Genomic DNA, 13,677 nt, shown 5'->3' with positions numbered 1-13,677 from the left:
TATCTTATAAATCAATTGTCACATAAATCTGTACTCCAAGAACTTGACAACTTTTGTATTATAAGTTTGCAATTTCGGCACTAAAGCATATTCATAATAACGCGTTATCGTTTTCATACGATACATAATGAAATGTAAACAAAAACAAACATTTTTTTTAAATACTTGAACGTATTTATAGGCTATTATATGATGTAATTAGTGATAATGAGTTTTAATAAACAATAAACTTCGATATTAAATAGATTGGACTTTATTACAGGCGATTTCTAAATACTGTGCACGTAAATGCATGTATTTATACAATTATATTATGTATCCGCTGTGAAGATGTTAAAAACATAATAGTCTTAATTTTACATTATTACCTTATATTAGTTCAACATTATTTTCTTATGATTACACGCGAACGTTAAACGAATTATACAAAAAAAAACATATGATGTTAGCATGTTAGTTTACGAAATTAATGAAAATATGTATTTAAAGTTATTATCATAATTCAATTTAAATTTTTAATTTTTTAATTGATTAATATTTATTGTTTTTTATTCAAATTATTTTGTTATATGTTATTAATATGATAAATGAAATTAGTGCACTCGTTAATTACAATATTTATGGCTTTATTTTCAATGTTATTCATTGTTATTATAATTTTATTAAATCAAAATAGATTTAGAAATATACTAATAGACATAGAAATGTAATTAGCAATTTTTACTATTTTAGTATTATAAAAAATATTGTTTATGTTTTAATCTGATATTATTTTATCTTAAATAAGTAATACAAAAAAATAAAAGAACCTAAAAAATAAAAGACTTCTGAATACTAATTAAACAAAAAATGAAAGAAATAACACCAGCATTTGTAACATAAGATAATTTAATACTTAAGTAATACTTCGGCAAATTAGTTCAGTTTTATGACGACTTATGTTTAAACTGCTTATTTCAACGGCATTCACAATTACCACATACAACTTCATTTGTCTAGTTTATTAACTTTTAAAATACGAAAACAAATGATTTTATGATGATTATATAATGTTTATTACTGACTGCCTCATTGGTCTTGTGGCTAGATATAATGCCGCAGATCTCGAGGTACTGAGTTCAAATCTCAGGTCGGGCCGATAAAAAGTTTGTATGTCGAAGATTCCCAGTAAGGTGTCCGAAGTTAGAAGTGTGTACACTCCCGTGCCTCGGAAAGCACGTAAAGCCGTTCGTCCTGCGCCTGAACTCTTTCCAGAAGTATGTTTGCGCACACACTTGTGGTCTATTATATGTCACGCGCAGTTAGCTAATCTTCCTTGAGATTGGCCGCTGTGGCTAAAATCGGTCAGGAAGACGTTTGTGTATATTGCCTTATTAATTTCTTAAAAAAATGAAAAGGCATGATATTCCTCTTAATGTTTCTTATTTAAAAATATAAATACATTTATTAGACACGGGCTTTTATTGTGTAATTTACAATAATAGTATAATAGCCATTGTCAACATAATTAAACCTACGCAATGACTTGCATAATTTAAAAATTTGCTTACAAACTATCAACAATATGATAAGTGAGTGTTCTTAGTTGGGTTTTTACGAAATTATTGCGAGCTGCTTAAAGTATGCAGTTAACGCTTTATGCTACTTATATTAGTGAAATCAACATTACCTTGGATAGATACTCTAGTTATAGATATAAAAGACGTGATTTATGACTGAAATGTATCAGTTCACAGCTTGACTTAGCATCCTGAACAGAAAATAATCAAGTCAATATGTACTCCAAGGTATTCAAACCCTCATTTTTGATTAAGTGAAAGTGTGATAAGAATAAGTGTCATCATCAATAAAAATAGTGATTAATGCGCAAATAAAAAGAGTTTTTCAAACTATAATTAAAAAGGGCATTTAAAAATACTTAATATTTTTATTTGGCTTAAAAAGGCGATAGTAGTAGATAGTAGCGAAAGTAAACGTTTTTTGAGGGCTGCTCAAAGAACAGACCATCTGAAGTCACCTGGATTTCAAATATTTAATTTTAATCTGTTAAATATTAAATTTAATATGTTAAATAGAATTTATTAATATTGCTCAATAACCAAATATTAATTCAATAATAAAATATTAGCTCTTTCGGTTTCAGGTGTTTTGTTTAGCCGCTCTCATCGCCGCTGTTGTGGCACATGAGCACGGCCACGCTTACTCATCTCAGCACATCTCTCGCCATGATGGTAAACCTGAAATAGTTCATGTCGGTCATGGGCATGATGGTCATGGGCATGATGGTCATGGGCACGATGGACATGGGCACGATGGACATGGACATGGTCACGCCGTTGATTATTATGTGAGTATTTGTCTTGGAATAATAATTAGATAATTTAATGTCAATATGTCACAAAATAGTAAACGCCAATTATCTTCATCATCGGATTATATTCTGAAGTTTATTTAATAATTTTTCTGAATATTATTTTCAGGCTTACCCCAAATACGACTTTGCATACAAAGTTGAGGACCACCATACCGGCGACATCAAGTCCCAGCATGAGAGCCGCGACGGTGACGTCGTGAAGGGCTACTACGCTCTACACCAGCCTGATGGCTCTGAAAGGGAGGTGCATTACCATGGCGACAAGCATACCGGGTAAATATTATCTACCATTCATAATAGTGTAAAAAAGGTATTTTAAGTTTATACCTATTTATTGAAATATTTTTTTATCTATACTACGTTCTTTCTCTTGCCCCCTAATATTTGTTTATATAATAATTTCAATTATATTTTTTAGGTCGTATAGTATCTGATATTTTATAATCATATAGTTAGATCCTATTAGAGACGGCTTTTATTTTGCTAGTAAAGTATTCCTGATATTATTAAATAAGATTACGAGTATCACGAAAATGATCAACTGAAAATTGTTTAGATATATGGTTAATAAGAAATCAATTAATATAATTTAACAACTAGTTTTGCTAATTTAAAATATATAACAAAAAATATTAAATGATAACTATGTTTAGATTCCTTTTCATTTGTTTTTCGCTTCAATATCTCAACATGTTATGTGGATAATAATTTATAATTTTTTTTTTACAGTTTCCACGCTGACGTGAAATTCGGTACGCATCACATCGTTCCCCCTAAACATTACCACCACGACTGAATATTTGTTAACCAAATATAAAAACTTGTTAACCCATTATCATTGGTGTATTGTTGATTAATATTTTATATGTTTTATACGAATAAAGGAACATCATTCTATTCATCTATTTTCTTTCATCAACTTTTGCAAAATAATTTGTAGAACTCCTTGAATTCCTATCGCTTCGTATTTCAAAAATATTATTAACATTTTATGTAATCATACCATAATGATAAGTTATATTCATTTCCTTACCCCCCCCCCCCCACACACTGTTCCCGTGGGTTCCCCCACGCTTAATGCGTTTTTCCAGAGTAAAAAAAAAAGTTAAATTCATTAAAAAATATATAATATTGAAATAAAATTATAGAAATACATATATTCCTATAAGTATATAATCGACTTAAAATTATGATTTACAAATAAATGCAGATGAATATATATGTTAGACATAATCAATTTAAGCAGGTATACGACGTCACTTATTTTATTAGAATGTTAATACCACACAACGTGATTGACGATTGACTTATAGGTGGTCAAACGACAAGATGTGAAAATAAAAGACGGGTACCTATTTCATTATACAGCCGACTGACGGAAGTATAAAAATATAATGATGTATCTGTCAGTAGTGCGTGTGATCGTTTGTCGAGTGACACACTTGGTCTCTTGCTCTCGGGACAGCGCCAGCGCCGGACGTGCGCACTGACTGAACCAAATCAACATGTTGGGCGACAATGGTGGCCATTTAGATGGCAATCCATTTGAATCGCATTATATCCGCGACATATATATATATATATATATATATATAAAGTCACTATATTAAATCACTATACATACATTTATATGTATATGTATCAATAGGTCGACCACAAGCGTTTCTCTATTTATATGTAAATTTATTATTGGAATTAAATCAAAATTTATATTTATTTTGTGAATATTTAAGTCTATAAATTAAGATATTTTTACTATAGCGCTACTTATATGATTCTATACTACATACTAGCAAACAATTATAATCACGATATATATATTTATTTTAAATTATTTTTTTTATTTAACCCAAGTCTGTCAAATCGTCAGTACACGCTATATATAACAAACCTTTAATATACACGGTACATTAAATATAACACGGTACAATAACAATAGAAAAGAAACTATATAAAAGATTGAAAAAAAACTAGGTTGACTCTGAACTTAGCTACGTTCACGGTCACGGGCGCATGCGCGAACATTGGTATCTTAAAGACATTTAACGCTACTGTTAAATGATTGTCAAATTTTAACCTAGACTAGAAAACGCAATATTGTCTACACCGAATGAGTAAAAATAGAATATATTTATACTTAAACAAAAATAATAATAATGCTATGAACAAAAGACAGTGCAAAGGGTAGTTAGTAACTTGCACAGACGTGAATCGCCTAAAAATGTATAACCTTTTACGTTATTTTTTGGAAATTGAACCATCACTTGTATTTACGTAAACGGAGACGTTACATCTACGTCCCTTATTTGACAATACATTGATAATATCAAGAATATTTTCATCAATAACCAAAAAGGATATAATATCTTATTAAATGAGTAATTCTTGTATATGAAACGATTTGATTCCAATATGGTATTTAGATAATGTTTTGCTTTTTTAAATTTATTTAAATAGTGTCTTACCTGAAAGAAACGCATTTTTAACAAAAAAAAAATATTAATTTAAATTCATTAATTATTAGAGCTCGGTCGATTCGGTTTAATTGTGTATTTAAATATGATTGTCGTTGTGGTGGTAAAAGTGGTGATTTCGTATCGAAATAAATAATACCATACGCTTTAGTTTTAACCCGATAAACAAATCATACAAAATAAAAATAGATCTGTCGAGGTCACAATAGTAAGCGGTGTAACAATATATAATTTCTTGTTGAAAGCATATTTGGTATACTTTTTCCAGTAACCATTTCTACTTTGTTAACATATACAGAACAGTAACAGCCTGTTAATGTCCCACTACTGGGTTAAGGCCTCCTCTCCCTTTTGAAGAGAAGATTTAGAGCTTATTCCACCACGCTGCTCCAATGCGGTTTGGTAAAATACACATGAGGCATAATTTCAATGAAATTAGACACATGCAAATTTCTTTACGATGTTTTTTTTCACCGTCAAGCACGAGATAAATTATAAACACAAATTAAGCATATGAAAATTCAGTAGTATTTGCAGGGTTTGAACGCACGATCATCGGTTAAGATTCACGCTGTCTAACTACTAGGCCATCTCGGCTATTGCATCGGTTAACATATATAATATATTATTACAAAGTAATATAAATAGTCTAACCAAGCTTAGCACAACATTGATAGTTAAATTTTGTACTTAATAATGAAAAATTGAATTCTAGGCCGAATAAGGTAACTATCAAAGCTTCCTAGGAGAAATAAAAATGTTTCGTTTTTTGTTTTGAAACATTCAAACGTAGTTTAAGGAAATAGAGTTAATACATTATTATTACGACTACAAACCATATCCATAAATATAAACTAAAACTATTGCATTGTGCAAGTAATAAATTACAAATTATAGTGCAATATTAAAACTAGTTGTCTTAATTATCTACCTTAGTTTGCGACTCTGTATGTATAATAATATCCAATAATATTTTTGTAATAATAAGATATAAACAAATGAAACAATAAATTAAAACAAATATTGTAATCAATTAAATCGAGAGATGTTTCTTTATGTACTCGTATTGTGATCAAATTGTATGTATGTATATGTTGATAATAACAAGATTTATTTTTTATTCATTTATTTAAATATCTTCTTATTACAAAATGTAAACGTTTTTTTTTTATAGAATAGGAAGGTTGACGAGCATATGGGCCACCTGATGGTAAGTGGTCACCAAACGCCCTTAGACATTGGCATTGTAAGAAATGTCAACCATCGCTTATAGCCAATGCGCCACCAACCTTGGGAACTAAGATTTTATGTCCCTTGTACCTGTAATTACACTGGCTCACTCACCCTTCAAACCGGAACACAACAATATCAAGTATTGCTGTTTTGCGGTAGAATATCTGATGAGTGGGTGGTACCTACCCAGACGAGCTTGCACAAAGCCCTACCACCAGTTTTTATGTATGGCATAATAATATAGTAATTCTATATATTCTTTATATACTTGTATATTCTTTAGTGCACTCCAAAACTAAAACTATAATATTTAAAAAAGTTCCATAAGGTGCAACAGTGCTTATCAGAGACCTGATTATTAAGTGAAATAATATATATCACCCGGAAACATCCAAATTAATATAAGTACGATTGTTTGTGTACACAATGTACACTAAGTACAGTAATGTACAAAACAATCATGGTAGATGTCCAAATACATACAAAAACGGGTATTTCGACCTCACGCAATACAAAGGCATTTAATAGCTTCATGTATATGATGATTTTGAGATATTAAAAAAGAAAAAAGGTCTACACAAATTATGATTTATCAGACTAAGTTTTATATTTCAAACATGAATAAACCAATTCATTTGTTATCATTTATCAATTACAGTACGTAAATATGATAAAAAAAGTGTTAAGCGTTTTTTATCCCTCTTTCATTCTCATAACGGTCATTCATGCTTTATAGAAATTTAGCTAAACGTACGTGTCACCATTGAGAAACAATTGCAAATACTGTGTACAGCGTGCTGAAATATATTTATTAGAAGTTGCGTACAGTGAAATTATTTTCATTACCATGCTGTTATAGATATAAAAGACATGAAATACTATTAGAACGTATCATTTGGTATAGGAACTTATCAAGAGGTGTTCATAAGAATTAAACAAAATGTTTTTCAAGGTGAATTACTAATACATATTTTTGCAGTGATTTGCCCAATTTTACATATTTTTTTATAAAATCGTAACGTTATGTGATCCTCAGCTGCAATTATATGTTTTTTCTTAAAATTGATATATGTATATTGAAAGAAAACTTGCGTGGAATCAAATTCTACCAAGTACATATATTCACCAAACGGCAGTTAAAATATCCTCAAAACCTTTTTAATAAACAAGAAAACATTTTTACCCAGCAGGAAGTGTGTGTATTTTATATGGATCCTATTTTTTGTTTCAGATTCTGTGTATCGCTGCCATCGCTACTGTTGCTTTAGCGCATGGCCACGTAGCCTACTCGTCACAGCACATCTCTCGTCACGACGGTCATCCTCACGTCGTGCATGTTCATGGACATGGACATGGCCACGGTCATGTTGATTATCATGTTAGTAATCATTGGCATTATTAAGTACTAACTACCCATATGGCTTTTCAGGAGTAGAATAAGGGCCTACGTAAAACATTTACATCGTAATACATATAACTCTGTTATATACCCGGTCTGCGTGATTATTTTTCCGACATCCTTCATCATTCATCGTCATATTTCAGCCAAATTACACAACAATTAAATTAATTATACACCTAAACCTAATCAATCACTGCGTCCATTGGTGAAATGCGAATAAAAATCCGCTTGGTTTTTTTTTAAGGATAAGTGAGCACAATGAAATAATATTTTAAATTGATTTGCTCTTCTTACACCGTAGGAGTCGTATTTAATTACAGTGTCAGTATATATGCGTGAAAGTGACCGATTACTATTTTTGAAAATTTGTGGCATATTTGATAATGTTTGGAATATAGATATTGGTACAATATATTTCCAAAAAAAAACATGTTCTTTCAGTAATAGTACTCAGAACGAAGTTCTATGAAGAACTAACTTAGAACGAACTATGCCATTAATAGTTTATATATATATTTTAAATATATAAGCTAGCGCTTGACTGTTATCACACCTGATGGAAAGTGATGATAGTCTTAGATGAAGCGCGCTTGCCTAGAAGATAGTATATAAGATTTGTGTAGTATAAGCTTGTATTAACTTCCAAGTAAACATTGGTTCCAGGCTCACCCAAAATACCATTTCGAATATAAAGTACATGACAAACACACGGGTGACATCAAGTCCCAGCACGAAAGCCGCAATGGTGACGTTGTGAAGGGTTACTATTCACTCCACCAACCAGACGGCTCAGTAAGGACTGTCCATTATCACGGCGACCACCACACTGGGTAAGAATACTCATTTGTACCGAAAAAAGAAGAAGTTTACTTTTGAGCCTGTTTCATTTCAGTATCTCGTTGATACAATTGATAGCGTACCCATATTTTATGTAAAAACAATAACACTTGATCTACAACTAAAATTAAATAATAAAAATAAGTTTAATAAAAAATACTGACTTCAAATACTCAATATTAAAAATTGTCTTTTGATGTTCAAGATATCACTTTGCATTGCTTTGGCTAAAACCTTAGCTGTTTAAATGTCTTTATAAACATTTTTATATTCTATTACAACTCTAATGTAAGATTTTTTTTGATACAAATTTTTATGAATTTACTTCCTTTTCTTTACAGATTCCATGCTGATGTAAAATACGACGTTCATCATATCGTTCCTAAGAAACACCACCATTGAATGTTTTTAACTCGTTTTATTCGTTATTTACTTTAAAATATTATGTGATTCTTTTTATGAAGATTCATACTAGTATCTACAAAGCTGTTAGTTATGTTTTTTTTTAAAGATTGATTTTTTATTTTTGTAAATAAACAATATATAAATATACCTTAGATTTTTTTTATTGCCATACAAAATAAATAATTTCAATAATTTGATCTACAGAAAGTATCACCGATACGGTGATACTTGGTGAGCTTTTAGAAGTTAAATATAAACTGGTTATTCATTAAATAATGTTCATAAATAATTAACTTCAAGATCTCTTCCTAATAGTTCGAAATGTTATATCCTACTAAAATTCTTCCAACAATCGTTTTGTGATCGGAAAATATTAGCCATATAAAGGTACTTTTAAAAAGTTAAATTAAAAATTATTTGAATGAAATTGAATTCAAACTATAATATGAAATAAATGAATGACATTAATAATAAAAAAGAACCTTATGCACTCTTCACATGAGATATTTATCGTAGTTTTCTCACGAATAATTTTAACTTTATATATATACCTTATTACCTCACCTGTGTATGAATTACTTTGTCTGAATTTTGTTATTAATTACAGCCTAAATTAACAATTTAAATTTTCCCTTTTAGTATAACTGCAACTCAAATTGTTATTACTATAATTTCAGCTGAATTAATGGCAACCGTTTTACGTACATTTTTATTTTTGAATCAAAACCAACTTATGAGATAGTGGGATTTGTTATAATTAATTATAGTCTTGCAATATGATGACCTAAATGTGAACTAAGTTAAGGTTACCTTTAAAAGAAATAGGAAATTTGAAAATGAATAACAAGAACAGTACATTTGTAAGGGGGAGGGACCAGGTAGTAGGTACAAAAAGTAACCATATTTGGGTTTCAAGTTTGCTCCATACAAAATTTCATCAAAATCAGCTCAGTGGCTTAGCCGTGAAAGCGTATGAATTGAACAGACAGACAACGTTACTTTTCCATTTATAATATTAGTATGTTTTTATGTGGTTTTTTTTTTATTTGACATTTAGAGATACGATATGATTCGATTAATTTTCATCATTTTTTGTTTCATTTTTATATTGAGTGATATACCATTACAGACAGAAAAATTCTGATCTGAAAAAATCTTTAAAATCTTCACACAATTTACAAAAAAAAAATACACTTTTATGGATTGTACTTAGAATTATATAAATAATATATAATATTTTTTGTTAAAAATATTATATATTATTACTGTTGTATTATAACAATTTTATTCAATTGAAATAGCTTCTGCTAAATAGTAAGAGATGTATGTAAATTATTATTATAAATAGTTTTAGCCAAAAAGTTACATGTTTTTTAAAACAAAATAAACTATTAATTATATTTACAAGTATTATGATTACTAACTTTATAAGCGTGTTCACGCGTACACACTGCGCACATTTTAATAAATCAATCGATGATATCACAGTGTTAGTGCACAAGTTTTAGCGCAAACGCAGATGCATTCTTTATTCCCTCGCTGTCATGACCCAATGGGATGACTTATCGTACACGACAATAAAGAGATCAAGCACATGACTTACAGCTTTATGTGCTTTCCGAGGCGTGGGATACATTTTTACTTCCAGACTCCGGGCTGCTACTCACAATATTTCGACAGAAAAACTAATAACCTAAAATTTATCGGATCGACCTACCGCTCGAACACAGGATCTCGCGATCTGCGGCCTTATATCGAGAATAAACCAACGATAGTCCGCAATAGCGGTATAATAAGTAAGAGGCACAATATCGTAGTAAAGAAAAATAATAAAATACAAATAGCAACAAAAATATTTTTTATGACTATGTTCGAGAATCATTCGCTCCTATCGTTTTATAAAACTCATTCAATTGCCTCCACGTGATGAATTGTGATCGGAGTTGAGTGACGCGGAGGTACCGCGTGATAAAATCACCTATTGAAAACATTTAATGAAAAATAATACTTTTATAGCTTATGTACGAAAATTAATGTCGTATATAAACTAAAAGTCAATATCAATAATTAATTAATTCTTTTAATAACAAAATACATATTTTTTTATGTCTCTGATTTTAGCTTTACACGTTTTGCAGTAAAATAGTTACAGATTTTTAAAAATAATTCAGATTGCGTTAAGGTTCCTCAGTTTATGGATTAAAATCATTATATAGCGAAAATAATATAATTGTATAAGATCGTTAATGGGTATCGAGTTAATCACGAAGCACAACTAAACCACTGGTGCATAAAATAATAGATAAATATGTTAGATAATGTGTTACTAAGACCGCAAAGAATTTGTTTACAAATTCGTTAAGAAAATATTTCTTTAATTAACAACTTATTACAGCTTAATTTAACGATAGTGTTGTTACGGCGACAGCCATTATTACCATTTTACGAAACGCTTACAAATTCTATATACGTAAACAATATATAATGCAATATTTTTAACTACCAATTAGATTTAGTGAAATCAATAAACCTCGGCTACTTACCCTTGTGGCTGATATATAAGACTTGAGTTTTAGTTAAAATAATATCAGTTAAATTCTTGACTTAGAGACGAGAACAATACATAACTACATAAAAATGTTCGCTAAGGTAAAATATATTTTTTCTATTTTTTTGTTGTAATATCCTTATTGTTGTAATATCTGGGAAGGTCCAGGTTTTCTAATGATAAGCAAAAATAATTTGAACTATTGTGTTGTTTAAAGGGTAACTTAGATCATATGGTTGTAAAACACATTAATAATATGAGACATCTAACTAAGCTTATAATGATGATGTTCGTATTTCATTTAAGAATAAAATTTAAAAAAATATTCCGATTTAGTAATAAGCAAGAAAGTGTTTTCCATACCACATGAATAAGCAACAACATGTTTTGATAAATTTAAATTTGTAGGTGTTGTGCTTCGCTGCCTTCGTCACGATTGTCGTGGCTCAATATGGCCACGGACATGGATCTGCTTACTCGTCACAACACATCTCTCGTCATGACGGACATCCTGAAATTGTACACGGCCACGGCGGCCATGGTCATGATCACGGTCATGACCATGTCGACTACTATGTAAGTTATTATGAATTTAATAAAAACTTTAACACACTAGTGTATTTAAAAAAAAATGTTCTTCAATGTTACTTCTTGATATATTTTAAGGCCTATCCCAAATACGACTTCGAATACAAAGTAGAAGACCACCATACCGGTGACATCAAATCCCAGCACGAGAGCCGTGACGGCGATGTTGTGAAGGGCTACTACGCTCTACACCAGCCTGATGGCTCCGAAAGGGCAGTTCACTACCATGGTGATCACCACTCTGGGTAAGTCACTTATGTAATTTTTTAGTGGTAGTGCCCAGCACAAGACATTTTATATGTAAAAGTCTGTATTTAAAAAGCATAGGTAATTTAATAGCATAATAATTTTATAGTTTCCTACAATTTAACACTCTTATGGAGCAACCAATCGTTTAATATAATTGTAATTTCGTCACTGTGTTTTTATAAAATAAATCAAACACCTCACATTTTACAATAATATGTAATATGTATACATATTGTAACGGTACATAATAATACAACATATTACACGTAAGTGATTATAATTATTGTTTAAATATAAATAACAAACAAAAAGTTGTAACTTCAATTATTCTCGAAATGAGCTAGCTTTATTTATTGCTTAGCATTAAGCCGACGTTAAATGTCGAGTCGAGTCGAGATGACCCACGTGAACAAATGAGATCTTAATTGAAGATTGTTGGATCAAAACCACATAATTTTCATGTACTTAATCTGTGTTTATAATTCATCCCATAGTCGGTGGTAAAGAAAAATCTCCTGAAATAACTTACATGTGTCGGTCGAAAATCGTCCACATGTATATCCACAACAAACCTGCATTTTTGCAGCGTGATTGAGTTTGCTTCAAACGTTCTCAAAAAGGAGAACCTTAGCCCAATAATGAAATATTTAGATCCTGTTACTTTTCACTTTTTTACTTTATTAAAATATTTACATAGCTACCATGATTTGTTTTTAAATAAAATTTTTATTCATTTCAGCTTCCATGCTGATGTGAAATACGACACGCATCATCTCGTCCCGAAACATCATCATTAAGTGTGGAGGATCATTTATGATAAGCGTCCTGTGATCTTTTAACGATATTTTTTTATGTTTTATTCTATAAATGTTGTTATTAATAATTTCTTCTTGCATTATATTACTAGTACTATAATATTACTTGTTGTATCAATTGTTACAAAATTATATTAAAGAAAAAAGTAAATGATTGGTCTCTGTAAATAAAATTCTGTCTCTATGATATTGTGTTTGTTTCTTATTTCAATTTTTATTTAAGAAAACTAAATATTCATAATCATCTACTATAAAAACAATTAACAAAAGATTGATTCTATACGAAATAATATAGTAAATAAAAATAATGAATAAATTATGCTTATATAAATTAAATGCTTTGCTCTAAATTGAGGTTTATCTATGAATATTTATACCACTCTGATTAATTTGTTATGCAGTAAATTACTTTAAAAAGTAACACGTAGCTATTTTTAATTTTGACATTTATAAGAATTCTATGAATATTTAGGCTTCAACGCATTTATCAGCATTAACGCGTATAACAGCTTAACTATATAAATATGCCTTATCCATTTTTCATATTTTAAACTTACTATGATATTTATTAAAAAATAATGTGACACTCGAATCTTAACCACCTTACTTATTCTCATTACTCATTACATTTTATACCTCATGTCTACTTCAGCCGGATTTTAATATGTTCTCAATTCTATTTAATATTTATTGAAATTACGGCTACTTATTTTGTATATAGGAATTAATGAAATGACTCTTTCTTATTATTT

At 29.8% G+C, this 13,677-nt stretch overlaps 1 protein-coding gene across 1 annotated transcript; it reads left to right on the top strand.

Moving 5' to 3' along the window:
• The first annotated feature begins 1,775 nt into the window (after positions 1 to 1,775).
• Positions 1,776 to 13,029, top strand: LOC126768406 (uncharacterized). Its single transcript, XM_050486434.1, has 9 exons — positions 1,776 to 1,787; positions 2,144 to 2,270; positions 2,473 to 2,647; positions 3,104 to 3,140; positions 7,313 to 7,459; positions 8,147 to 8,313; positions 11,682 to 11,808; positions 11,940 to 12,106; positions 12,850 to 13,029. Exons 1-9 carry the CDS (start codon positions 1,776 to 1,778, stop codon positions 12,905 to 12,907), a joined length of 1,017 nt encoding a protein of 338 aa, XP_050342391.1. The 3' UTR covers positions 12,908 to 13,029.
• Positions 13,030 to 13,677: the final 648 nt, after the last annotated feature.

This window comes from Nymphalis io, chromosome 5 (assembly GCF_905147045.1).
Source record: "Nymphalis io chromosome 5, ilAglIoxx1.1, whole genome shotgun sequence".
In the NCBI taxonomy this organism is placed as follows: domain Eukaryota; kingdom Metazoa; phylum Arthropoda; class Insecta; order Lepidoptera; family Nymphalidae; genus Nymphalis; species Nymphalis io.
The sequence above is the reverse complement of the archived record's forward strand: the minus strand, read 5'-3'. Positions and strand labels throughout refer to the sequence as shown.